General features: G+C 30.3%; 1 protein-coding gene across 1 annotated transcript in view; it reads right to left on the bottom strand.

Moving 5' to 3' along the window:
• Window positions 1-3,326: 3,326 nt before the first annotated feature.
• LOC107168182 (rho guanine nucleotide exchange factor 17) overlaps window positions 3,327-27,484 on the bottom strand; it is a 69,202-nt gene continuing 45,044 nt past the window's right edge. Inside the window, exons 5-20 of the mRNA XM_089222582.1 lie at window positions 13,779-13,856; window positions 13,603-13,707; window positions 13,415-13,531; window positions 13,196-13,288; window positions 11,733-12,046; window positions 10,038-10,129; window positions 9,343-9,565; window positions 8,758-8,849; window positions 8,132-8,387; window positions 7,917-8,021; window positions 7,169-7,381; window positions 6,886-6,953; window positions 6,675-6,823; window positions 5,255-5,429; window positions 4,906-5,076; window positions 3,327-3,869 (exon numbers count right to left, since the gene is read on the bottom strand). Coding sequence (XP_089078708.1) covers window positions 3,637-3,869; window positions 4,906-5,076; window positions 5,255-5,429; window positions 6,675-6,823; window positions 6,886-6,953; window positions 7,169-7,381; window positions 7,917-8,021; window positions 8,132-8,387; window positions 8,758-8,849; window positions 9,343-9,565; window positions 10,038-10,129; window positions 11,733-12,046; window positions 13,196-13,288; window positions 13,415-13,531; window positions 13,603-13,707; window positions 13,779-13,856 — 2,484 coding nt within the window. The 3' untranslated portion in view covers window positions 3,327-3,636. The remainder of the gene's footprint in view (window positions 3,870-4,905; window positions 5,077-5,254; window positions 5,430-6,674; window positions 6,824-6,885; window positions 6,954-7,168; window positions 7,382-7,916; window positions 8,022-8,131; window positions 8,388-8,757; window positions 8,850-9,342; window positions 9,566-10,037; window positions 10,130-11,732; window positions 12,047-13,195; window positions 13,289-13,414; window positions 13,532-13,602; window positions 13,708-13,778; window positions 13,857-27,484) is intronic.

Below are 27,484 nucleotides of genomic sequence, written 5' to 3'. Positions count from 1 at the left end.
AGAATGTCTATACGGTAACATTTTTTAAATATGATGTATTATATACCAAGCATAATTGGCCGGAGAGGTGTACCAGTTAGTGAAAATTTAAATACTATAAATATTTGATATTATCTAATCTATTTTTATTTTACTAATATATTTTGTAGTAATATTTAATCAATTATAATAATTTTAAATGAATGATACTTGTTAAGATAAAAGAATATGCGTTTCAACGATTCGAGTTATATGCGTTAACGATAGTGAATTCACGTTTATAATAATTGAAAATGTACCATATAATATTATAATGGGTAACATTATTACATTACAAATTGGTTTTGATCAATAATATTACATCGTAATTTAACGTTTTATGCACCAGTAAAGCGAAAAAAATATTGATTTACAATAGTGTCAAATGTTTTATTAATTATTGTATTATAAGAGGAAATCAGTCCAATGTTTGTTTTCTCTCTTTTCCAACAATATACAAAACACATTTACGCAGAATATTTTTTTTTACGTTTTGAGTAATCTTTAAGTCACAAAAATGATATAGAATACTATTTTTAAGGATAGGACATATCAAGCTTTTTAAATATTTTCTCAAAACAATTTAAACATCGTTGATTTTACAACGATGTGTGTATGTGTTTTTTTAAATTTTATTCTGTCACATTTCAGGACTGTAAAATGCTTCGATTTTCTTCAACAGCTTTTTATCTGACAGGAAAGTAAATCTAATTGGTATTTTTTATTTATTTATTTTTTGAGGCAGGTGGAGGGTTAAGTGTAAAAAGTTCTCATTCGTTTTAAAAAGCCTCAAGAAAAACAAGCAAAATATAACGAAAAACCTGAGATTTTTATTCAAAATTGGAATAAATTACAAAATCCTCATACAACAATTTTGCTAATTTATTTTTATTCAAAAATTATCAAGTTTAGTTATTGGAAATTTTTATTAAATATTTGTTTTATCATATTCTATACATGAAAACTTTTTCAAAATATTTTGACTTGCTTAGAATTATTTCTAGATATTTTTAATTTTCTATTTTTTTAGTTTATTTATTCTATAAATGTCAGTAAAAATTTATTCGTTGGGTCTAAAAGCTTGAAATTTTATTCAAAGTACAAGTACAAGTAATTATAATAGCAGATGAGAAATTTTAAAGATCCGTTTAAAGGTACGATTAATTTCATAAGGATTTAAAGTTCAAATTATTTTGTGATTAATAAATAAATAAAATGTTTAATTTTTATAGCTATGGATTTTAAATGTAAAACAACAATTCTTATAAATAGTTCATAGTGTAACCAAAAAACATAAACACTAAATTAACACAGTTATGTTTTACAAACATTTAAAATTAAAATGTAGACGAAATTATATAGTAAACCAAAAATTACGACTTAAGTTATTTTGTTATAATTTGAATATATTATTCGTCAGAACTTGAAACTTTTAGAATACATTATTACATTATATATAATTTACACACAGTGACATTTTAAAATACAATTTTTTTTTAGAAGGGGGAGGGGTAAAAATGAATTTAACTTACTGTAGTACTAATGCCTAATAGTAAAATTAAATAACATAAATTGCAATAATATTATACATTTATTTGGTAAAATTGTTAGGCTGACAAGCCGTCTTCACGCAGAATCATTTTTATGTAAAAATGTATTGAGTTCAAATTTAATACAACCATATTGCAATGACTCTCTCTAGTTCTCTACCTGATGCACCTACAGTAAAGCGTTAACAGTCGTTAAAAAACAAATAATAACAAAATATAAGTCAAAACGATATGTCAAACCTTCAAAAATATTATCATCTTTAATTTTTGTTATAGGTAGTTTTATTCTTAAGATTACTCAAAATCATAAAAAAAACGATTATAAGTGAAACCGTTTTATCTTTATTGCACAAAGAGAGAAAAGATATAATTGTAGAAAATCGAATTTAGACTGTCCCATCTTTGATAGAGAATTTTTACATGAGTGCAATAAGGATACGTTTATAAATTATTTATATAAATGGCATGTTAAGTATTTTAATAAAGCTAAGCTTGAAATCATTTTTCAAGTTCAGCGATTTAACGTAACTTTCAAATATAAAACCTCAACACGTCACCAAATATTTCCCTTAAACATCATCCTGTACTGAAGCTTACCAACATCCTGACCTTTTTTAATTTTTAATTTTTTGAAATACAGGTTTTTAACAATTGAAAATAAATAGTACTCTGGACAATTGTGTAGGTCGAAGGTAGGTACTGCAAATTTCAACATGTAATCCAAAATGTTAAATTATATTAAATTTGTATAGTATTAATTAGGTATACAATAACAATTTGGTAACAAATAATTACATAATAACTTAAAAATCTAAATTGTACGAGACATACAAAACAATAAAATATGTTTAATAAACAAAATAAAAATAAATTAGGTACCTATATTTTAGTTGATAATATTAACATTAATTAAACGGGTTTAAGTAAAGAATTTAAAGTTAAAAAATTAGGAATACTGTACCTGATATTCCTAAAATAAATACCTACACGTATTTCTCACTAAACAAAAATTAGCTAAGACTTAATATAACTGCAGTTTACATTCGATATAAATACTTATCGCTAATAAAGGAGTATAATTTAATTTTACAATATTTATGAATTTAGTAAAAATTGTAATAACTTAATAATATTAATATATTACTTTTATTTAACACAAATTTTAGCCTACGACTATAATAATTATGGTAATAATAGTACCTAGTAATAATAAGAAAATGACAAAGAACGATAGTAAAAATATATGGCAATAATGATGAGAATTTATAAATAACAAAAAAATAATCAAAATAATCAATAAATTAATTATAGTTAAATGAAAAATCGTGAAAAAATGCATCATAATAACATGACGTGTATAAGGTATAACATATATATATCGAGGAACCCTAATAATAATATCCACTCAAAATCTGGATAAAGAGTTAGGAGATTTGACGCAATAAAATCTTGGGGATCCTTTAAAATTCATACATTCATGCAATGTCTCCTTTTTCTAAGCACACGAGCAAATACTTAAATATGTAGGATTACTCTCGCGAAAATACGAATACAAGTCCACGTATGGTTTTTTATGGGCGGATAAGGATAGGCATGTTAACTATTTACAGTATCGATCTTTGCTTATAACTAACAAGTAATTATACAATAAATCGTCGATTGAATGGTAATAATATTACATTGATCGGATCGCTCTACAGTCTACATCGACGCCGACGATAAATCTACAAAAATCAGACACGCCGATCCGGTATGCTATATTATATTATATAGGAATGGACTTGAACCAAACGAAAAACGACTCCGTTCAGAGTTATTGGTTCCAACGACCCATCCACCATCCCAAAAAAGTTTAAATGGCTCAAGTGCACTGATCCGAGAATTATACTAGGAAACACTGCGACTGCGACGCATACGCACACTCGTCTTCGCCCGACATCGGAGAAACGTGTTATCAACTAATAATTTATAATATCGATCTGTGGAGGTGATGGTCCACGAACGGTCTTGAAACCGGAGACTATAATGTATTTGAGGGCTACGTCTCCTACACCGGATCTGCATCCCGTCACACGTGCCACAGCAACAGGTGGTTAGTAGAGTCCTCGCGACCAGCCACTTCCGACGCGGCCGTCGACCGGAAATCCTCGTACCCGTCGCCGCCCGATATCAGCAACAGTTTGCCGGACGAGCTCATCTTCCTTTGGTTCAACGATTGCCGTCGCTGTTTGGAAAAGTTCTGCGGCAAATGGCCGACCAGAGTCAGGAACCGCACGTGGCCCGTGTGACCGTGTGGCACACCTGTGTGAAAAAGTAAAGAGAATAATATTATAACGTACGACAGAATAAACAATCAAATACATATTTTAGTATAGGTTATAATTATTTCATTTTATACTGTCAGTCTTGTAAAAATATATTTTAATATTATATGATATTTGTATTTGCATGGAAAAAGCATTTCAAATACTTTTAACAAACTAATGAATACAATAGGTATTTGAACTATTCTTATAAGTGGAGGTCGGATGTATATTCTCTTAAAATCCTTAAAATATGATGTTTTTATGTTGCATAAATTAGGTAATATATTCTCCTAATATTCTTTTAAAATACCAGATATATGATGTTTTACGTCCTTAAATATGCAAAATATTCTTTTAATATTAAAAAAAAATTCAGTTTAAATTTATTTTAGCTAACGAAATAACCTACGTGCTATCGCAATCGATAAGGAATACCTGGAGATTAATTTTTATTAAAACTCAGAAATTAATTATTTATAAACAGAATTATTTAGTGAACATTATACGTAACAAAGTGCTGATATACGTGAAATATATTCATTATATGCCGATATTACAAAAATATTCTCAAATATTCTCTAACCCATAAAAAATGCTTTATATTATGCAAAATACATTTATTCCTATGAATTCTGTGTTTCATGAATCTTAAAGATTTCTCACTCCTATTTAACTGCATAGACTAGAAACACATATGTAAAATCATAAAAATCCGACATCTACTTATAAGTTTTAAATGTAATACATGACTTTTAATACATGCATTTATTTCATAGATCATTAATACAACTAATTTTAGTTATATTAAGCATTGAGATTCTTAATTTTTTTATACTATTGACAGAAAATAATAATGAAATCAGCGCGTTTTTTAATGTCGACCATTTTCTACGAGACCCTAAGACTTTTCCATTCCCTCCCCACACACATCACGCACTAGAAATAACATCTAAGCATGCTTGATAATGTCTTATACATAAGTCTGGTTATAGTGCTGTATGTATATGCAGGTTTAAAGTATATCGACTAACCAATAGGAACAGGGAGAGTGACGAGTTTTCCGGTGTTCGCGACCACGGCCGGTATGGACATGGTCAAGACGACGCCCGCACTGGTGCCGATCCACAATAGGTCTTTGACCGCCAACAGCGACGTCACTCTAAGGCACGCCGCTTTGTGTTGCCTTATGATGTCGTCGCAGCCTGCAAAGGACAAACGGTAAAAAGAAAAACGATTAGAAAAAAAAAAAAACAACAAATGTACCATTATTGAAGTTCGTCGTCCATAAATGTTACCTACATATTTTTAATAAAACGGTCGCGAAACCATAAAATATCTGCACGACCGCAATGCGACACACATTATGTTATAGGTACTTACTCGACAGCATTTTAGTGACGGCCGGCGCAGTGTTTACTTCGGCTAGAACTTCGTACGTGACCGAGTGAACGAGCCGGAGCACGGCCGAGTTCTGCAGTGACAGCCACACGCCCATTCCCGACACGACCATGTTGGTAATCGATCGGTTCGAGTCGCCGCCGATCACGAAAGAATGCTGAAAACGATAAATGGGTAAGTAACCGCTTCCATACAATATCGCCGTACACGCACAATATACACACATATAATACAGAATTATATATATATATATATTACAATAAATAGGTAGGTATAATAATCGTGCGAGATGTACATATATAGGTCATGGGCTGGATAATGACCAACGGAGGGGTTGTGGTTGGGGGCTAAGAGATTGTAGGTCGGGTCAGTGTTCGAGCATCACAAATGTGCGCATCGTCACGTCATGTCACACCGCAGAAGTAGTGATATTAGCCGATTATGACAGTGACGATTAGCGAATTCAGAAGAACAGAATGTGCATATAGGTCAACATATATTTATTAAGTGATCGACCATATAAAATACATTATACATCGAACCGTGTTATGCTGAATACAATAAGTAGTGCCCATCACCAACTACCACATACCTACACACGATTACACAAACACATAAGGCTCGGCACCATTGCTGTTCGTAAAGTATCATTGATGAGCATGCCCTTGTCCAGCAAAACAATATATGTATATTTCATTCATTAAGGCATATGATTTAATAGAAGAGGATATCAGAGTGTTCTCCGGCATTGTCAATGAATATTTGAATATTGATTGTATTGGTTTTAAATTTATAATAAGTTGTCTAACACTAAAATATAGACAAATGATAAAATAACTCGTATAGAGAAATAGAGAATTATAAATTAGTTCCACCCTATAGACTTGTAAACGTCTATTTAAATACTAATATTAGAATTTGCGTAGGAAAGTAATTTAAATTATAGTGGTAAATCGTTGAATACAAAATATACTATCATTTAAACTATTTTTAAAAGTTATAAATTTAAAACATAACTTAATAATTGCTTTTGTTTTACTAACAGATACAGTTTTTTTTATTATTTTTAGTACAATTAATATTATTATACTTAGCTTATTGATATTTTATAGTTTATAATTTACACTAAAGTATAGGTATCACCATTGTCAAAAATAAGTATTCATATTGTAATGAATTTTCTACTATATTTGACCGAATATAATCGGTTTTTTTTTTCAATACAAGGATTTAAATATTATTGAAAAATATAAAACAAATTCATATGTTGTCGAAGATGCTTTTATCCGAACACATGCAGTTGAGTACACATTAATATATAACTAGGTGAATTATGAGTTATTAAATAACTGTAATTTTTTTTTTTTTTTTGCAGGACAACCAGGTCATCATTTCCACTCACTTGAAATTGTAATGTGACCGTGTCGAATATCTTGACCGTATTGTGACACGAGCACCAGAGCTTATCACCAACGGGCAGCATTTTGGAAACCGGGATAGCAGCTGAACCAACGTTGATGGTCACCGGATCCGATGTATTCCAACTACCATCTGAAGATTAAAGATTGTAATAAAATATTGCAGATATATAGGTATTGTCATAATATACTTACTCGTGTCTGGGTAGTAGATGCAAATATCACCATTTGCTAATGAAACGTAAACGCGATTGTTGAGATATCTATTAAACAGAAATAGTTTTACTATTATTCCCTATTTTAAACAGTTAAATATTAAATTAAGATAAACAAAACATAAAAAATACTCAATTATATAAGCAATTTATGCCATTCACTTTCTAACATCACTTATAATAACATAATAATACAGTTTTAAATCATAATAATTGAAATTGTATTATAAAATTAATGTTATTGGTCCACGCCAAGCACTTACATGATACAATGCACAGCTGACCCGTGTTGAATTTTGACTTTATTCCGTTTTATTCGAATGTTGTCCATTGAATTGTACACGTGTATGCATCCGTCTTCTGTACCCAACCACATGGTGGGTTCACCTTCAAAGTCCACAGGGTCCGTGGGGTACATTCCGTCAGGGACGCGATCGTGACCGGCGTCCTTTTCGTCATCCTCTTCACTCGACGAGCTGTGGGACAAAACAATATGAGTATAAATTTGTGGGAACTAATTTAGAATTACCTCCATCCTACGACCAACTGGTTTGAGGATTACATTTTCTTAGTAGATAAGAAAGCTGCGCAATAAATATTGTTGTGCACCAGTTTTACTCAAAAAGTTAAAATTTTTTTTTAAATATCTTACAATTTTTTATGTTAATTTAAAAGAACGAAATTTATGTTCGAAGTTTTCAATTTTTATGACAAAAAAATGAAATCAACGCGACATTTAAATACTTTAAGAACATGTTTTCAGACCTACTTCGTAGTCTTATATCTATAGTTATCAATCAGAAATTTATTATATTTGTTTGAATTCTATATTCCTGGCTTTTTAATTTGTTGAAGCAAATTTCTAGCCACTCTTATACAAACGGTGCATCATCGTTGCGAATGACCCCATTCGTCTGTTTTTAGAATTGACACAGCCTATACGACTCTTGGGTGTGACACGTAAATCGTAAATGGCTGTTGGTGTGATCACAAAACGTTCATTATACGTACCTATCCAATTTGATGTCCGGTCCGGTCTGCTCAGCGCAGTCTTCGATCGATATGCTGATCTCTGGATTACTGCTATGGTCGTCTTTGTCGGCACTGTTGGCTTGACTGGGTGGCGAACCAAAGGGGAAAAGAAAATTGATAAAATTGAATTGTTATCACAGTGCCTATATCATAATTGTCTCGCTGCAGACAGCGTACAGAACTGGGCGACTTACTCGATGCGTTGGGGTGCAGGTATCGAGGTAACGCACAGTATGCGTGCGTTGCATACACCGTTACACGAGGTGACCGTCGGTTCGGGGTAGAGGCTCAGCACGCACACTTGGCCCACGTACCCGTCACTGTTGCAAACCCACACGTCTCTTTGGTTCAACGCGGGCGCTGCACACGTAAACTGCAAACCGGCCCGGGTCTTTCGTATGGGCACTGGCCCCACGAAATCAGCATTCGGCCTCCGGTCCGTGGATAGGACTGAAATGCACGAAAGGAAAAGCAGTGATTAAAAAACAAGTGTTAGGTGTAAGTCTTAAATGCATTCAAAAGCATCGTCATGACGTGTATACAAAAAGGGGGATGACGTAAAGCAACATAATAGTGCAACCAACCACCGAGGTTACCACCGCTGTTTTATCGACAAACCTAAACATTATTGTAGTTGTATTGTTATCGTTTGCAAGAATCGAATATACCTGCTACCATGAAATAGTCTACACGTATAGACACTTCTCTTACAACCAATTTAATACTATTATTATGTAGGTCTTGTAAAAGTTCTTATATCTATGGACGCATCTGGTGCGCTATTGTTGAGTAATACGCCAATATATATCATTTTACTAACCGAGTTTTTGTTTGGCCTCGTTAAAAGACTCTTCCCAGTTTGCTCGTTTTTCTGGTTTCGAAAACATTATTGATACGGTCTCGGTACCATTCCTAAAAAAAAAAATATCGATAAATTAGACATTCACTCATCCCATTCAATCTTGTGATTTTTCTCAAATCGAAAGTCGTTTCCCCTGCTACAGTATAATCATGGGCGCAATTTCAATAAAAAAAACTAAGGGAGCTTATGCTACGCATTTTATCATTTTAGTTTTTTTTTTTTTTTGAAAGAAGAAGTTTTTGATACATAAGCACGATCATTATTTGAGAGTGCTAATTTTAAAATTGGGGGAATACCCCCTAAGTCCCCCCCCCCTAATTGCGCCTATGAGTATAATAACTACACAATATGCAATATATAATAACTTAATGTGGTTTTATTTTTGTGTATGAATTTTGTTTATAAAGAATTAATATTAAACATACTATTTCAGGCACCTAACAGTTTTCATCAACAAAATAGAACTTAGAACAATCGTTTTCTTATTTTGAAGCTTCTATAAGCGTACGCGTATATACTCTACGCCGTCCATATTCTTTTTACCTGGTGTGCAAGTTTAGTTCTAGATAACATAGTTGAGTGTCGCTGGCTTGTCGTTCTGATAGCTGTTTGTTGAGTGCACTAAGCATATCTTTAATCGAGTCTTCCAGATGACTGTGTGGACAGTGCAACATAGAAACCATATCCGTCATTTGGGTCAGCGTGGAAACATCTTCCGACAAATACTCCATCTCGCGAAGCATGCGCCGTACGTTTTCATCTTTAACTGAAATATCATCAAGGATTTAATATTTTAATTATTTATATTATTTACAACGAAACATATTATAATACTCTAATTTCCTAATAAGTATACAAAGTAACCATAAGTCATCATCAAGAATGATTATAAAATAATAGTGTTGTTCTGACAGCTGCCTTATCAATCTTTAAAATATTAAATTTGAATTTTACGATATTTTACTCTGTTACCTAAATAAACAAATAATAAATTTGTGAACTTTAAGCAGACTTTTTGTGTACACTTTAAATTTTAAATAATATGTAAATAAAAGCATAATATATAAAATGTATAATGTGAGCACAAAATATTTGTTTTAAGTTATCGTGGTAGAAAAATTGAAGTAAAAAAGTTATCCATGATGAGTTATAAATGCATAAAATGTAAATGTTAATAATATATTGAATTTAAAAACTATTTCTTTTAGTTATTGAATGGCAGTAATGCTAATTTATACCTTTAACTATTTCAACATCATCCAATGGTATCTTCATAAGTAACTTATATTTGTTTGCTTCTAAATTGCTCACGACGCTGTTTGGCGTAGTCCTGTAAAATGTCCAATAATAATATTTTACAGAATTCATTTCACAACATCTATTATAAACGTCTCAAACTGTTTTTCTTGGCTCATTAACGTGTATGACATTAAAATGCATGTAACATATTAAAATTTTAAATCTTATTAGAAATGTTTTCGATAGCCTTCTGAACATTATTTGGTTACGTAGCTTATACGACCATCCCTAATTATACAGTACACAAATTGGACGCAATAATAATTCATTGCACCTACTATATAACAATGGTTCCGGGATGTAATTTCACTAATAAAGACAAAAAAAAAATAGCACAAAAATATGAGTTCTGAGGTTGCAGCTGCTTCAGTTAAAAATCTGTAGCTTTGGTGTCAATATTAAATACAGTCATGTGTTGATTTCAAGCTGGGAGAACTCGGTTTTCACATTGAGCGATATTTAAAATAATTAATATTCGCTACAATAGTATAACTCATAATGGCTAGGTAGAGGGGTTGATACCGCAACACTAGTTGATTTTAAAATAAGCTCTGCGCTGTTTACAGCCCAACAAATAAAACATGTCAAAATAATTAATTCGGGGGAGGGGGGTGTTTTTAAAATTTCTAAAATTGTATTATTGACAAAATCTTAAAACAAGTATAAAAAAAAATACAACTAGGCAAATTATTCTTTTAGTCGACGGAAGTAGATCTTGGCTACTTTAGTTTCTTTCTCAATAAACATATCAATTATCAACAACTAAGTTACAATAAGTAATAACACAACAAATGAGCATGAATTGATAAATGCTGGATGGTTTTTTAATCAGAAAACACTCGTTATTATTTCAAAAGGTACCAACGTTTTAAAATAATTATTGAAAGTAGTTACAAGAGGCAACGTTATTGAAAAAAAGATATAATTTAACTGTATTGGTTCTTTTTTCTCCTTTTTTAATGGCAATATGAATTATTAATTCCTTATTTCACAACGGAATATTTTTCAACCATAGCTATCGCTGCTCAAATATTTGATCAACTTTTCTATCGAATAAATCTACTTAGGTATTACATGATATTAAAATGTGTGAAATGATCTAGAAGTTGTTTTAGCAAAATACATCGATATTAGTTGAACAACAAACATAATACTAATGTGAAATTTAATAATTATTTAATTCCATATTTGTAGTCAATATAATATGTATACACGATTTTTTAACCGAACATATTGTACAGATATTATATTATTAATGTATTTAATGCACTGATTTTAATTTTAATTATAAACCCGTGGACAATGTAATATTTGACTATTAAACATCTAGTCAAAAAGTTAATATAATTCCTATATTATTTTATGTTTTTTTGAGTAAACGTCAGGCTTAACAGTTTTGTGTATTTCATTCTACACAGACTGTTGGTTTATAACAAGTTCGTTAAAATTTAAAATCAACTACAGATTTCTAACTCGTTTTTAAAAAAAAAAAAAAAACATCATCATAAAGACTTTTATAGCTGACAGACTCAAATTGTAGTAGGTATAGAACACAACTAGGAAATCGTTTTGAGATGTTTGCACCATCACGTCTGGTGTTTGTTTAACTTAATAGATAATGGTGTGCCTCTTACGTGGATGGTTTACGTATGGTCCCGCTTTTTCTTTTGATACTGGTTACGATCAGCAAGTCGGAGAACAAAAAAAGCGCTCGTTCCTTACGGTTCATCGACTGCCCGGAAACGATAGTCACCAAGTCGTGTCTGAGGAATGTTCGGTCGGTGGCCGCCAAATGTATTAGTCCGTCGATCAAAGACTCGATCTGCTCCAGCTCCATGTTGTCCTTTTCGGTGCAGTTGATTTTCACGGCCATTTCGTGCACTTGCTTTTGCGATTCGATCAGTGACTCGTGATCTGGATGCGTTGGTTCGGTGTGTTTCAATAGGGTCTGAATAAAACAAAAACCCGATAGTTATGAATATGAATGGACTCCTATTACACGTGGTTTTCAAGTCGTATATACGAGCCGGAAAAACAAACAATGTTTCAATAAATTAAAAAGGGAAAACCTAGTTAGGTTATAATCTATATATTATAATGCACTAAAATATACATTAACAATAACGCGATAAATAATGGAGACAAACAGACGTGCGTGCCTTTTATTGGTAGACATTGAAATGATTAGCTCATAGTATATATTTTAGTGGTAAATTATAAATTAATAAAAGTAAGAAATAGCTACCAAAATTATATAATATATTAAGTTACGTAATATTGTGTTTGCCGAATGTTAGATAGAGGTAAACGCAGGCGTGGAACTAAAAATATAAAATCTGAGTTGGTGAGACATTTTTTTCAGTAAAAATACAGTAAGTATTAATAATCATTGCTCATAATATATGCATTTTTATTAATCATGACGGATTAGTTTTGACCAATCTTTAACCTTCAAAAAAAAAAATGGTTATATATAATAACATGTCCAAAACCCCTTTTGGAGTAGGGCCCTTTTTCCTCTAAGCCCCTGGACCCTCGCCTAATTAGACTGTTCTTAAATCCTAATTTAACATAACATGGCTCATGGTGGAGTGGTATGTATGGTACTACCTAATTAAAATATGAATTATTGCATAACGCTGATGAATTTAGAATATATATTATTATTTTTAGGTTTCACACACATTTGTTCAAAGGGATAAAAACGTGACTCGATCGACACAAAACAAAAATAAAACACATATTAATAATTATTTTAAATTCAACGATATGATTATCATTTTTAATAGAATGTTTATAGAATATTTTAATGATTTTTAGAGCATATTTTAAATTTGTAAGAACCTACTATTTTAAACTACTAAATGCAGTAATTAAATTAGACAAAATAATATATTATTTTTTATTTTATTGAAAAATTTTTAATCAAAATATTTTAGTTTATGGAAATCCAATTGGTAGTTTGGTACATCGATGCATTAAATAGCAATTAATACGTTCTTTCCTTTAAATATTCAATTTTATGTATATATAATTAGTTAAAATTAACTATATAGTTCTTAGATATTAGGTATAAAAAATAAAAATAAATAAATACCTGTATGAGAAGTTCATATCTGGGTATTCGCTGGACAGGCATGATGAGAAGTGAATCTAGTGCCAACTTTCCTTTATGTTCTCGAGCTGTCGACTGTACAAAAACAAACAGATATAACTTATTAATTTGTGTAAATTTTAAATCGATAATGTGATTGATTTTTGATGAAACATTTTTTTTTTTAAACGATCGTCCCGATCTTTAATTGTTTTTGCATACCTCTAGATATCTTGCAAATGCTGGTTTTGAATTGCAAGTCGATTTGATAGCCTCTTTAGCTTGTTTCCAGTTATTTATGAACGATGTATATGAATCTATCACAGGCTTTTTTGAAAACTGTATAGAAGAAAAAATCATACAAAATAAATTTCATACCAGTCATATTTCAAACTTTTCTCCCAACAAACCATTTCTAATAAGATGTCGCCGATTCTCTGATGTGCGTCCCAAATTTCGAGACGTTTATGTAGATCTTTTAGGAATTGTTCGTGCTCCATTAAAATGTTTGGTATCTAAGGTCAGAGATAGTACATTATATTAATATGTATAAATGAGCATATGATAGTGAAATCTATTTATTTACCTGGTAAAATATCTCGTCAACCACTGACGGTTCAATTAGTACAGAGTTTTCGACACTTTTCAATGGCAACAGATATTTCTAAAATAAAATATATACATCATTAAAACTGTAATATAAAAAAAAATATAATCTTGATTCAATTTATAGATATTTAAGTATGAAAAATTTCCTAAACTAATATACCTATACAATATTGTGTAATTACAACACAAACTGGAAATTGTTATATTATGAAAAAACGCTGCTGAAATTAAAAACAAATTATGTAAGGTAAAAAATAGTGATGGGTAACAATATTGATAGTTCGATACGGTCAGAAAAATTATCCTCTAAATTGTACTACTAAGAAAATATACCCATTATACATTAATACGTTCGCTATCTGTGTGACTGTGTTGTGCGTGGGTCAGAAAGAGAAAACAATATTGCGCGGAGCTGCAGACACTCTATTAATAATTATATGATGTGTGAGTATTTTATATTTTTTGTGTTCTACCATACTTTTTTTAATAGATTAATTGCTTCAATCTTCCACTTTAATGAGGTTTACTGATAGGAAATTTGATCTAGTTTGTATTTTGTTGGTCAAAAGTAAAACTTTCAAGTGCATTTCATATGTTAACAAATACAAACAGATAAAAATACTTGAATATTTAATATTTATGCAATACCAGTTTAAAAAAAAGTTTGATTTTAGCACCAAATATTTGTGTTACTACATAGTATTTGCTAGACATGATGCTATTTAATTTGTCAAAATATATTTTAGATGTTTTTAAGCTACGCAACACTGCATTAAAGACATTTGAAATGTTTAACTTGTTTCGATTTATGCTGATAAAAATTTGAAATTTAAATGTAAGTTTCATTACGTTATGTATTTTGTTCTTTTATCATTAAAAATGCTGAAAATACAATTTGGAAATATAATATTATTATTAATTTACTAAAAACCTGTTTACACTATTTTAAGGTACACAGGACTAGCAAAAACTATAGTTCAGCCTACTACAGAATTAAAAATATATTCGAATGACATAAATACAGTGTCATACATTTTATACGGTTGTAAAGAAATAAGACTCTATTCAACTTTTAAAATATAATTTATTTGACGTTTTGAAGATTTTTTTCTGTTTTTGAACACCACATGAGGGCCAGCCACTCTTGCATTATTATTTCGTATCATCTCATCTCCCCCCATTTACTTGTTAATTTTTATTATTTATGTTAAACTATTGTACAAATATTAATATTACGATAATATAAATTCAAGATTTTAAAGTTAAAAAAAAAATCACATTCTCAATAAAAGTTATGTTTTGTAAAAATTAATTCATATATTAATTTATTTGATTAAATACGAAATACCTAATATAGACTATAAAAACTGATTATCGTTTTTCACTGGTACAGATAACATTACAGATTAAAATAGTTTATGTAATCGCTACACACATAGAAGTTGAATTTAAATTTTACAGATGTAGGTCAAGTTCGACGATGTGATCACATTAATGTCTGGCCAAAGGAGATAAATCAATCTTTTGTTTTCAGAAGTTTAGACCGTTGAAAAAATAGACGAATATTCAATATGTGATCCTTCAGTAACTATGACACTGTCAAAAGCATTGTCTAAAATATAATATTTTCTACAAGAGTGAAAACTTTACTGAATATATAACATATACTTTCAAATAGAAATAATTAAAGTTTATGCATGTTAATGAATTTGATATCTTATCTCAGACAATCATTAATTTCAATGTTTATCGTGGACTAGATGATCTAATGAGATGAATGATATCATAATATGAATGTATGGTTAAATATAATTTTATGTTAATTATTATTTATTATATAGTGGGCATGATTAATTTGCAAGGAAGCTTTTACAATATTTTACATACCACGATGCAAAGTTAGTCAGCAAGTTATCGCTTTTATGTCTTACTATGTACAATTCAAAAATTTTCAAAATCATTTGGTTATTACAATAGTTATAATTATCAAGTTTTCAAAATTTTTCAAAAATGTAGATCGTGGTTGGTTTATTATTGATCGACATGACGTACAGCAGTACAACTGTACAGGCATAGGTCTGGTTTTTCACCCAATAAATAATCATCAAACATTTGCGGTAAAAATCGTGAATAAAAATCGTGCAGCGTTGCCAAAATATTGATACTTAAACAATGCATATTTTTATTTTTACGCTGTTCTAACGACTAGTATAGAAATTTTTCAATACATAATATTATGTAACACATAAACACAATGGAAGTCAATAATAGCACCAGCTGGCTCTATAAGATGGTGTATAGATCTTATATACAATGTATTGAATTTGGGCGTACGCGCGACTTGTCTCAGATTTATGAAACAAAATAGTTTTAGTTGAGATTTAAGAGTATCTTCTTACATTCGATTAAATTAGTTTCACGAGTGTATTAAATAAAAAGTTAACATGTCAGACTAGAAACCTGTAGACTATTCTACAGCTTGTGCTATTTGTACGTCTACCTATTAATTTCGTTGAATGTCATAATATATTGTTGGAATACAATTCGTTTGAGTGCTAGTTCGTTTTTTTAATATAGTTACCTAACTTTTTTGATTGTACATTATTATTTTTGCAAACGTGTAATACAATAGATTCAGCCGATTTTTACTAAATATACGTAGGTATAATAAACATTAAATAGACCCGTGATACCGTAGCCAAAAGAAAACGTTAGGAATATGACGCCAAAGTATAAAAAACCAAAATTAAAAAAAAAAAAGACAAAACGATGATGCGATGCGATTAAAGTGAAAAAAAAAACACTATGACGGTGGTTTCACTCAGTCGATATTATGTGTGTGTGTCGGAGAAGAAACCCGGACCTACAAACCACGTTGAAAAAAAATCTAACCGCCATAGACACGTGAATTAACATTTTCGTATATAATATCGTGATATTATTATGTGCTATAAATTATTATGAAACATATTATTATGTACAGGGTGATTAGTTCAACCGGCAACGCTATTATTTTTTCAGAAAACGTTTTTATTTTCATAACATAAAATTATTTTTGTACAGTTTTGAGTATTTATAACACGAAATTTTGGCAAAGAAATCAAATTCATATTATGAATATTGTTCATTAGGATTTTCGGTAAACGTCGTCAAAAAATAAAATGTTTCAATCTTTCAAGAAAAATAATTTATAAACATTTTGACTTAAAATATAACAAATATGAGTAGTATTTTATGTAAGTAAAACAGGTACGCAATTAAAATATTAATGTGGGAATAACAGGTGCTACACATTACTGCACAGGCTACCCTGACCAGCTGGGTTAAGTATACCCTTTACACTTCACAATATTCGTATTTTCTACGCTTTAAATCCAAAAACAACTGCACATTGCAATAATTTTAATTTTATTTTTATAAGCCGACATTTTAAAGAGTTAAAATAAATGTATATTTTTTTTTTTTGCAGAACGTTACAATATATTTGATTTTTAATAACATTTAAAACGAGTAAAAACGCATTTTCTCTTTGAAAATCACATAACTATTAAGAGCCAAAAATTCAAACCGTTTACCCTGTAGGTATACACATCGTATAAAATAATGCGATGTTATATTAAAATAATAGAAAATGATGGTAAACCAACGGGTTTGCCTCAGACGCAATTCCGTCACGGCACTGTGTATCATATTATTATTTAGCCCGACGATCCGATTATTAATAATAGTAATACGTAATGACAGGCGCCTAAAAATATAAACGGTGCGAAAATATCGGATTACTAGCTGTGTATACCCCTAGACCGTGTTCTTGCGGGATTATAATTCAATTTTTTTATTTTATTTTTTTTAATTATGCGCGGCGCTCTCTCAGACTCAGCGTACACGTCTTGTCGTTTTATGAAATATATTATTTTATAATATTATTATTATGTAGGTACCTGCCTACGTGATAACGTGCGCGCGGTGACGCCGTCTCGTCGGTCCGTATATAATATATTAATATCGAAATATTCACCTCGAGGGACTTGAGCCAAGTAAAGATTAAAATTCCAAGCGTAAGACGAAATTTTCATTAATAAACGCCGTCGTCAAATATATAATATATATGTGACGTGTTCTGTTAGGTATAGATATATAACTTGGTATCTGCACCTCGTGGACTTATCTGCAGCTCCCGTTCATCACATACGATTTGGGCGAGGAAGTTCGATTTGAAAAAAAAAATATAGATTTACTGCGCGTTGTAAATTTATAATACCCATACGTGACGATTGAATAAAAGAGCTGATTCTAATTATTGTGTGGTTTGTTAGTACTTAATACCGTAATAGGTATACACGACATCATATTATACAAATTTTTCTGTATATATTGCTGACCTATATTTGTTTTACACCAACACCGCTTGGGCGTTATAAACTTTGCCCTCTATCATACGAAATACCTCAGATGAGGGCCATCTATAGTGTTCAATTTTATTTTTTTTTTCTATGGAGGGAGGAGGCTATGGAGATTATTTATTTACTCTTGTCTCCTAGACGTATCCGTTCGAGGCGGGGGTGGACTGACTATAGGGTGGTTATGTGGAAATCCCCACCGGCAAGGACTGATGAAAATTGAGATCGATATTTAGTAATAAGTAGACAATAATTATTGAGCTGGTAATGTATATATGTTTCCCGGAATGGCCGATTTATAGTCGCTGCTCGCCTCCGCTTGGAGGTATACTATAATGAAAGTCTTTGCTGTTGCAGTGCTCGCCCAAAGCACCAACCACTCTTATTAAAATAACTTTTGCATGTATACTTCTTCACAATATTCTTATGCGTACCTAAATTAATTTTAAGCAGGGTATCAGTTTTTCAATTTTTTATAAATAAATAACGACGGCGTTATATTTATGTGCATTTATCTTAACATTTAATTTACCTATAATCGTTGAAAACTAAATATATTTGTAATAAACCACGTGGTTCGGTAAGAAGTATAATCATCACGTGAAACTGGGCCACCACTACATATGCCGTCGATGAGTAGGTACTACCAATGACATTTGCCGGCGTTGGTAATATCGGCCAATTTTCCGAAATAAACGCGTCCGACAAAAGTTTATCGTCCATAAAACAGTGGACAGCATATTTTACGTATATGCTTAATATATTTATGAGGAATGTCCATTTAACACACTAAATTAATTTTTCAGTCAATGTTGATGACTATTTATCAAGAATAGTATATCAGTTTAATCATAGTTGTTTTGTTAGGTATATTTTATTTTCTCTTATGGCCAATACTTTTAATTTCATATTTCGCGGCAAAATTAATTTTCTTACAATAATATATTATTATGTCGTATATGCTGCAATTATTAAAAGACACAATAATCATATAACGCGCACTTACTATCCTTTAGTCAAATTTGAAATGCGTATATAATATAAATACAAATCTGCCCATCCGATACAATATTATATTTTTTTAAATCATTTTATGCATTGATTTCAGAATATCTTTGCCCCCGGGGAATTACTGAAAAAGACGAGTAATGAATAAAACGGTAAAGTAAATACGATAAATGATAATATTGTGTATGTATATAAGATCTATTCAACACATTTCACTAAGTGCTCGGCTGGCTATTGTGAGAACGGTATAAAAAATAATTTTATTGCATATGGTTATTCTTAGCCTACAGCCTACAGGTATCAATGTAATCATGGGAAATTGAGTTAGTTTGTCGAGTAGAAACTTAAAAGAAAAAAAATAGTATATTGAGTAGACTTCACAGTTCATGATTTTTATAACTATATAACATATATTGTGTAATTCTGTAGTTTAACTTTTTTTTTGTCTTGGGGGTATAATCGTTTTTATGCCACCATAAAAGAAAAACTAAATTTCTTGCTCATGTACATATTTCAAAAAAATAAAAATCTCGATCAGGCTGTTAAACCCTTTAAGAAATGAAATTACTAATCAGTCTAATAGTATTCGAAAAAGATAATTTGCAAATCCCTAGCTGACTATATATGTAAAGCTTCAAAATAATTCTTTTCGACCACTCGGTCCTAACAAAATACACATTTCAGCTTGATTTTTTTTTCTCTGTTTTAAGGATTATCTAAGTGCTAATTATAGCACTTCCAGAATTTTTCAACACTCATCGCTTAAAAAGTTTAAGAAGGTATACACATAACAACAACACGATGAATGGTCACATGTTATTTTTAAACGAATTATAAAAATTCGTTCGCTCTGCTTAAATTGTACGCGAATTTCGTCCACGCATTTAGCTACCCCACGTGATTCATAAAAATAAACATCCGAAATTCGCAAATTCCGGGTTTGAGTCATACAACATCATGTTATTAGTAAATTACACACATTACATACATAAAATATAAACTACATAATATATAGATCACCATCAGTGCTCGTGCATGATTGCATGAACCCGATCGGTATGTTTTCCGGTGTTTCGGCCACGACGCCTTTCGTTTATTATTTACGAATTCCTAATACTGTTATTGTTATTATGCGAAAAAAACCTGACTATTATAATATAATCGAAAATACGATTTCGCGCATGTATATATACATACACATCACGGCCAACGCATCTCAAACACAAACACGCACACACACACACACATATAGAAGAGCAAGTACATATTTTTAGAAACGTTTGATTTATAAACTGCTGCGAAAAAAAAATAATAAAGAGAGAAAATAAACCGACGGACCCCATTGACGACGAGAGTGCGATGATGTATTATATATTATGTAGAGTCGCGAAGCAGCACAATAACGTTATTCGCTATATTATAACTGCCACATATAGGGACGACTATAATATACGTCATCAGGAATGTACACCTATTTTACACTCGGCGTGTGTCTGAAAAATCGACCTCAGAGAAGAACTGTTGTTGGATGTCTGACAAAATCGAGACGCATATACGAACGAATTAATTACTGCGATGTGCACAATATATATGTGCGCGTAATATGCCCGTAAGTGTCGTGTATTTCTTGTATTCGATCATTTTGAACGGCATTGAGTATACGGGACACCTCGCAAGTCCTATAAAGTATTATGATTATGTTGATTACTATACTGCAGTTACTGAAATAACAACAATAACGGTGCAGTGTAAAATATAGTTGAATTGCGATGAGTTTTTATTCACCAATCCTATTATATTATTTAAATTCTCAATACATTTCCGATATTTTTTTATGGAACGCTTGACAAGGGCCAATGCGTTTCAACTACGAATCCATAACAATGTTTAAAAAAAAAAATTTAGGTTATCTAACATTTTATTAATTTATATTACTAAACGTGAATTTCCGGAGCTATACGAGACCAACGCTGCAAAAATACGACCAGTCGTGCCACGTCAATATAATAAATTATTAAAATTGTTTGTATTCAAAAGAAAAAAAAGATCTTGCTGACAATCGTACATTATATGGTAGGTATAATAGTTATGTAAACGAAAAAAAAAAACAATATCGTTTCAGCAATCTGACAAAGACAGACGTTTCAAATTTACTGACATTATACAACGTTTCAAAACCAGCGTAGACAGCCTCCCCACAGGGGTTTGGTCCTGTTCGATGGCTCTATAATATATTTATAAGCATAAGGAAATTATCGTGTAAAACACTCGACGTAGGTATACCCTAAAGTCTGTGCAACGGACACACAATTCCACTATACATAAATCGTTTTTATATTCTACGATCTGATTGTAATATATCATCACACGATATATATTTTGTACGTACCTACTTAGAATGCCAATTTACGGTTAAATGACGATTTAAATTATTTAAATCTGCGAATTCAAACGCACCGAAAGCGCCGACTCTTATTCGCATTCAGCTACGATATGATATTATAATATTATCATGCTCAGATAATAATTACATTATAGAATCATTAAATGCTTTTTAAAATAAATAAAAAAAAAAAAAACAATCATTGTTTTACACTTAACCGCAAGAGTAATGACGAATACGTAAGTTAGGTATACAAATACACAATACACATATATATATATATTATATACACATTAAAACATTATTTTTCAAAAATATTTAAAGTACCTACCTCGTAAGTATATTAAATTACTTGTAGGTGCCTGGTATTTTTGTTTATAAACATTGAACTAGTAATGTAACATTTATTTTAAAATCTATACCTGCATGTGTTATCTCCGTCTTACACGCGTATCACATAGCAAATTTTCGTTTGCTAGATTCAATAGTGTGCTGTTAGTTTTGATATCAGAGTGAATTGACCCACTATCAAAATTTTAGGTGAGAACATTATCTGTGTTCTCGTGTTGGTTTTTTACGATATTTTAATTTTTAAATGAGTTATGAGCATGTTAAGTGTGAATATTTGAAATCATTTAAAAATTAAAACATCGTAAAAAACCAACACGAGAACACAGATAATGTTCTCACCTAAAATGTTTTTTTTTTTTTTGTTAAAACTCGGTAATTTAGAAATAAAAAACATTTTTCTAGCAGCTATAGGTCTAAACAATTATAAAGAAATCAACGCATTACGGCGGCTCAAAGAGAGGCATTTTTAGTTGATTTTAATTCCGTTTCCATTGTGTACCTTGACCTGGTTAGGGCTTTTGATGTCGTCCGTAGTATATTTAAGCTTTCATTTAGTTTATTTTGTTTTTAACTCGATCACACAACATCCGTTTATAAGTCACGGACACTGATATTCTGACGAACTCGTGGGTTATTCACTCTCGATACAATACTACAATAGTTCATGCCAGAAAATTAGACTGAATCATCCGAAAAACATTTGGCAGTTTGGCACCGCACTATGCCACGAGGAAATGTGCGTTCAAATATCGTTTTTCTGGCACAAGATTTATACCATATACATTGATAGGAAAAAAATCACGAAAAAAAAATTATTATTAATCATTACATAATATCGCTTTGACTAGTGATTGTGTATACTATAACGATAATAATACGTTGTAAGTTACACGACAAATAATGCATCAACTGAAACATTTTATATACGTAAAACTCCTATAAAATAGCTTTTTATTCATATATTTCAAACAAGTAATCCGTCCATCGACCACTATCGCAACGGAAGTACATACAACTTACATCGTATTAGTGTCGTACCTCGTAACAATAATTATTGTTGTGGTAAGTTTTTATTAGATTTTAACGTCTCATCCGTTGTATAAAAACCGAAAATCATTAACTAACCGTAATTAAATTGTAATCCAAAATTTTGTAATAGTAGCATGCATTACTGAAACATTTTAATTTTAATAAAAAAAAAATAACGTATCCAATGCATACAAATTTTGATTAGACTATAGATAGGTTCGTGCAATATTCGTTTAAATATATATAGCTGAAAGCGAACAGTGTGACGATTCGTCTTTTATTTTTCATTATATTACTTAATTCTTATCAATAATATATCGATATAATATTTAATATACGATTTTTTTGTACAAGCATATTATAACAGTTATACAACTGACTATTAACTGTGGGCAGTAGCTTAGCTTTTATTATAAAAAAGATAAAAATAATTAATTTAGTTGATATAAATCTAAGGTAATCAAAATCAATAAAATCATATGTAGGTAAGTAAAAAAAAAAATTACTGGCTCATATAAATGTCACAGTTTATTTTGTATGATAATATTATAAAAAGTATCATTTTAATGTTACTTTTATATTCAATGCAATTTAAATGCTCTGAATCGTTTGGAGAATATTTTAAATAATAATACAAATTTACATTAAAGATAGTTTTATGGGAAAATTATTAACTTCGTTGTAAAAAAAAAAATTGTTGAAGGACAAGTGAATGATTACACTAGATTAACTAAACATATAGCAGAGCTGACATTTTTATGGTGTTTTCTGTTGTGTAAGAAATATAATATACAAAACCCAAGATGCAGGTAGTTCTGATCTCGAGAATTAATTTAAAGACGGAACCAGTGCAGAAAATGAATATCATGATTTTTAGTTAAAATTAACCATCATTAACTCATCTCGGAAAATATTATTCGAGTGTGTAAATTTTCATTTTAGACTTTTGTTTTACAAAAGCAATTCGTCGATACATTTATTTAATTATTTATGGCAATAAAGAGTAAAGCAATTACTCAAAATGTGCGTTTTCAAATACAAATTAACACTAACTAATAAACATGCCGAAGCAGTACTAAAGATTCCTTTTTATATAACATTTTGCATAAGTATATTATATTGTTTATTGTAATATACCATATTGATTGCGTAATATACAATTATAATAATATGTTTGACAGTTTATACTACACGAGAGTATTAATTACTAGTAATGTATATTATTACTCGTATGTTATATTATGTAATATTGTTTTATCAAATGTCTGTAAATTCAAATAAACTGTTTTGTAAAGCTTTTAATAAATTATTAAAGTTTTGTGTTCTTCAATAATTCTTAAAAATCTTTCTAAATTAATTAATAAATTATTTTGAAGTATTTACCCGCATATTTCACACTACACGACGTATGAACAATAATTTATAGTGATTTAAATTAAAAAAAAAAAAATTAAAATTGTATATAAGTACCGGAAGGTAATTTTAAACCATCCGTTTTGAGATCGCAATCTGTCACCGTTTCAGTTATACTAGATTAATAATGTGAATTTCAGTAACTTAATTGATGATAAAGATTATCAAATCATCACACACGCAACAAGTTAAATCAAGTTATATAGGTCAGGTACATACCACATACGTCGATAAAAGATTTTTAAGAGCAGTTATTTTGGAAATAACATCACAATTAGGTTTTATTATCATACGTAAATTATAGGTCGCTATACATGTAATAAAAGTAATAGGAAATTATGCATTAAGTAATGACGATAAACATTCGAAATGAGAATATTCTAATTTAAAATAAAATGTTACGTGACTAGTGACTAGCTAGAAGCTGCGTGGGATACAAGAGTAACGACATAATTTCCATTGGAACCGATTAATAGATTATAAACTACGAGTATATATTCAATTATAAATATCCATCTCATGGTTTTTATTTAATTCATAAATGAAAAAATATATACACGTGTTTACTGATTACCGTATTAAATATTAACTGTACCTACATATTACCTAACCATAGTGAACTGGATGAAGTTAGAAACTAAAAACTTTTTTTTCAAATTATAACATTATCTATGGTCTATATCTCAGAGATCCTTATAAATCTGTGGTCATCGGCAGTCTTAATACCCAATATAAGTCAATATAGTGACATAAATGTATTATTACAATATTTTTGAATTGTTTTTTTTTTCATATAAAACATAATATCATGTAATTGTAAGAGATAACCCTATACTTCCTATAATTTTTAATATAAAATAATTATTATGCTTTTATGATAACACGAGATTTTTTGTAAAAAAAAAAGGTATTTGACAAAAAATTTATAGGGGTCCACAATTTCTAAAAATCTTTCATCACGGTCCGTGTTCTATAAAAGGTTAAGAATCACTGGTCTACATATTATATAAAGAGTATAATGTGTCTGATATCAACAACAATATTTTTATTGATAATACGGTCATATGATAATAAAATATATTATATTAATATAAACATCTATGCACAAATAATATTTATGGGGGCACTTATAAAATAAATTAAATTTTCCATATTATCTTTGAGCTTGATACAATAGTTTTCTCAATTTGTTTGGTTGTTTCAAAAATTTTTCGGTGATACTCAAACAGATGGTATAGAAAAAAAACTTTCACCTTTTCTAAAAATTTCGATTGTTATACGTATCCTATATTAATATATTTGATAGATCCTATTTTATCGATTTAAATTTGAAATAATAAAATATAAATATAAATATATTATTATAAAATGTAAAAACAATATAATATTTATTAAACATTGTATACAAATTTAAACCAATAAAGTATAGGTAATATCAAACATAATATTTTTTTTTTGTATATCTGCAGTTATCTAAAGAATTGTGAGAAAATGGGTAAAACAGTAAATCATTCATATAAAGTCATTTCAGTAGAAGTTTATATTGCAAATATAATAATAAATAAATTTACTAAAAGATAAAAATCAATACAGCAGGAAAAAGCATTAACGATTTGGTCAACTTTAAATCAGTATAATCGCCTATTAGGTCCAAACGTATCATATCAATATAACGTGCAACTTGAGGCTCACATCGAGCGTGACAGACCTGCCAACGTAGCACCCTCGTCAAACCCAAAACTAAATAAAGATATCTCGAGGCCACAGAAAATTATTACGAGTATTAAGTTTATGTCACGTAATATGTCATGGTTATCGTACAATAACGTGTAAACCGTTTATAGAAACACGTGTTTTATTTAAATTTCAAAAAAATTCAAAATTGGTGAAAGAATTATATTTTAACGATTTTCGCAGTATATATTCCAAGACTTGCGTCTTCTCGAATCAGTTTTAGAACCAACACATGTACCAAACGATATAATTTCAAGTTCACAGAACTGTTGATATAATAATCTCTACGACGCTAGAAAACTAAAGTGTTATGGCACCAGTGCTTTTCTAAACATATTATGTCAGCCGTTCGACGAAATGTCGTCTTCTATTACGTGAAGGCCTCCTGTTCAAGCCCCGCGTCAATTTTGTCCCCTTCTCCCTTCATTTAAATTGGACAATTTCTGTAATACGGACCGTTACTTCAAAATACGATACAGTTCGTTAACTTCGGTTTTAGAAATATATACCTATGTTAATGCTGAATATCCTGGTATTGTTTCGCCTACATTGATACTGCTTAGCATTTATGCTTCTAATCAGTCCAAAACACGAAATAACATACTCTTATTATTGTCGAATACACCGATGACCAAGTCATCTGTATAATAAATACACAAACGATACAGTGATTTCCCCGGATAGTTTACGATCGCATTTAAATCTACTTTCTGAATGGTACGCTAATTGGCGAATCAAATTAAGTTACAATAAATCCATTTATACCACCATCGGCACAATCACTCTACCTACTCTACTTATCACAATCTACCTACATGGTTTCTGCATGACCAAACATTATAAAGTAAACTGTCAATCTAATCCTCCATCTCGATCCCGCGAAATATTCAGATCTTAACCTTGATTCATAATGTGATTACCTGAAGTAATTATTTGAAGTCAAAAGATTAATTGTTCCTAATGTTCACTCTGCTGTCGTAAAGTGTAAGCTAAGATGTCCGCTGCCAGAAAAATAAAACTTTTAATTTATTAGACCCACAAATAAAGCCGCGATATGTCCGAACGAGATACATAAAATAAGGGGTCGGATAGAATTCAAACTTAAACGGAATTAAAGTTTTTCAAAATATCACACGTCATGCAGAATTTGCTTGCCACAGATTCAAAAGAAAGTTATGCCGTGATATTTTGATCTCATTAACCCCAAACTAAGTGTCACTATAATGAATGACTTTAATCGCGTAACTCTAATTTATGTTTTCGTTCTCATACCCCTTTATCACAATCTATATATGAATACGCCATCATTCAAAAAGCTGACGGATTAGCACTGTCTCATCAATATTACCAGACCACGACTATATA

This window comes from Diuraphis noxia, unplaced genomic scaffold (genome assembly GCF_037042655.1).
Source record: "Diuraphis noxia isolate RWA-SAM2 unplaced genomic scaffold, SU_Dnox_SAM2 contig0003, whole genome shotgun sequence".
In the NCBI taxonomy this organism is placed as follows: Eukaryota; Metazoa; Arthropoda; class Insecta; order Hemiptera; family Aphididae; genus Diuraphis; species Diuraphis noxia.
This window is presented reverse-complemented; position numbering and strand designations above follow the sequence as displayed.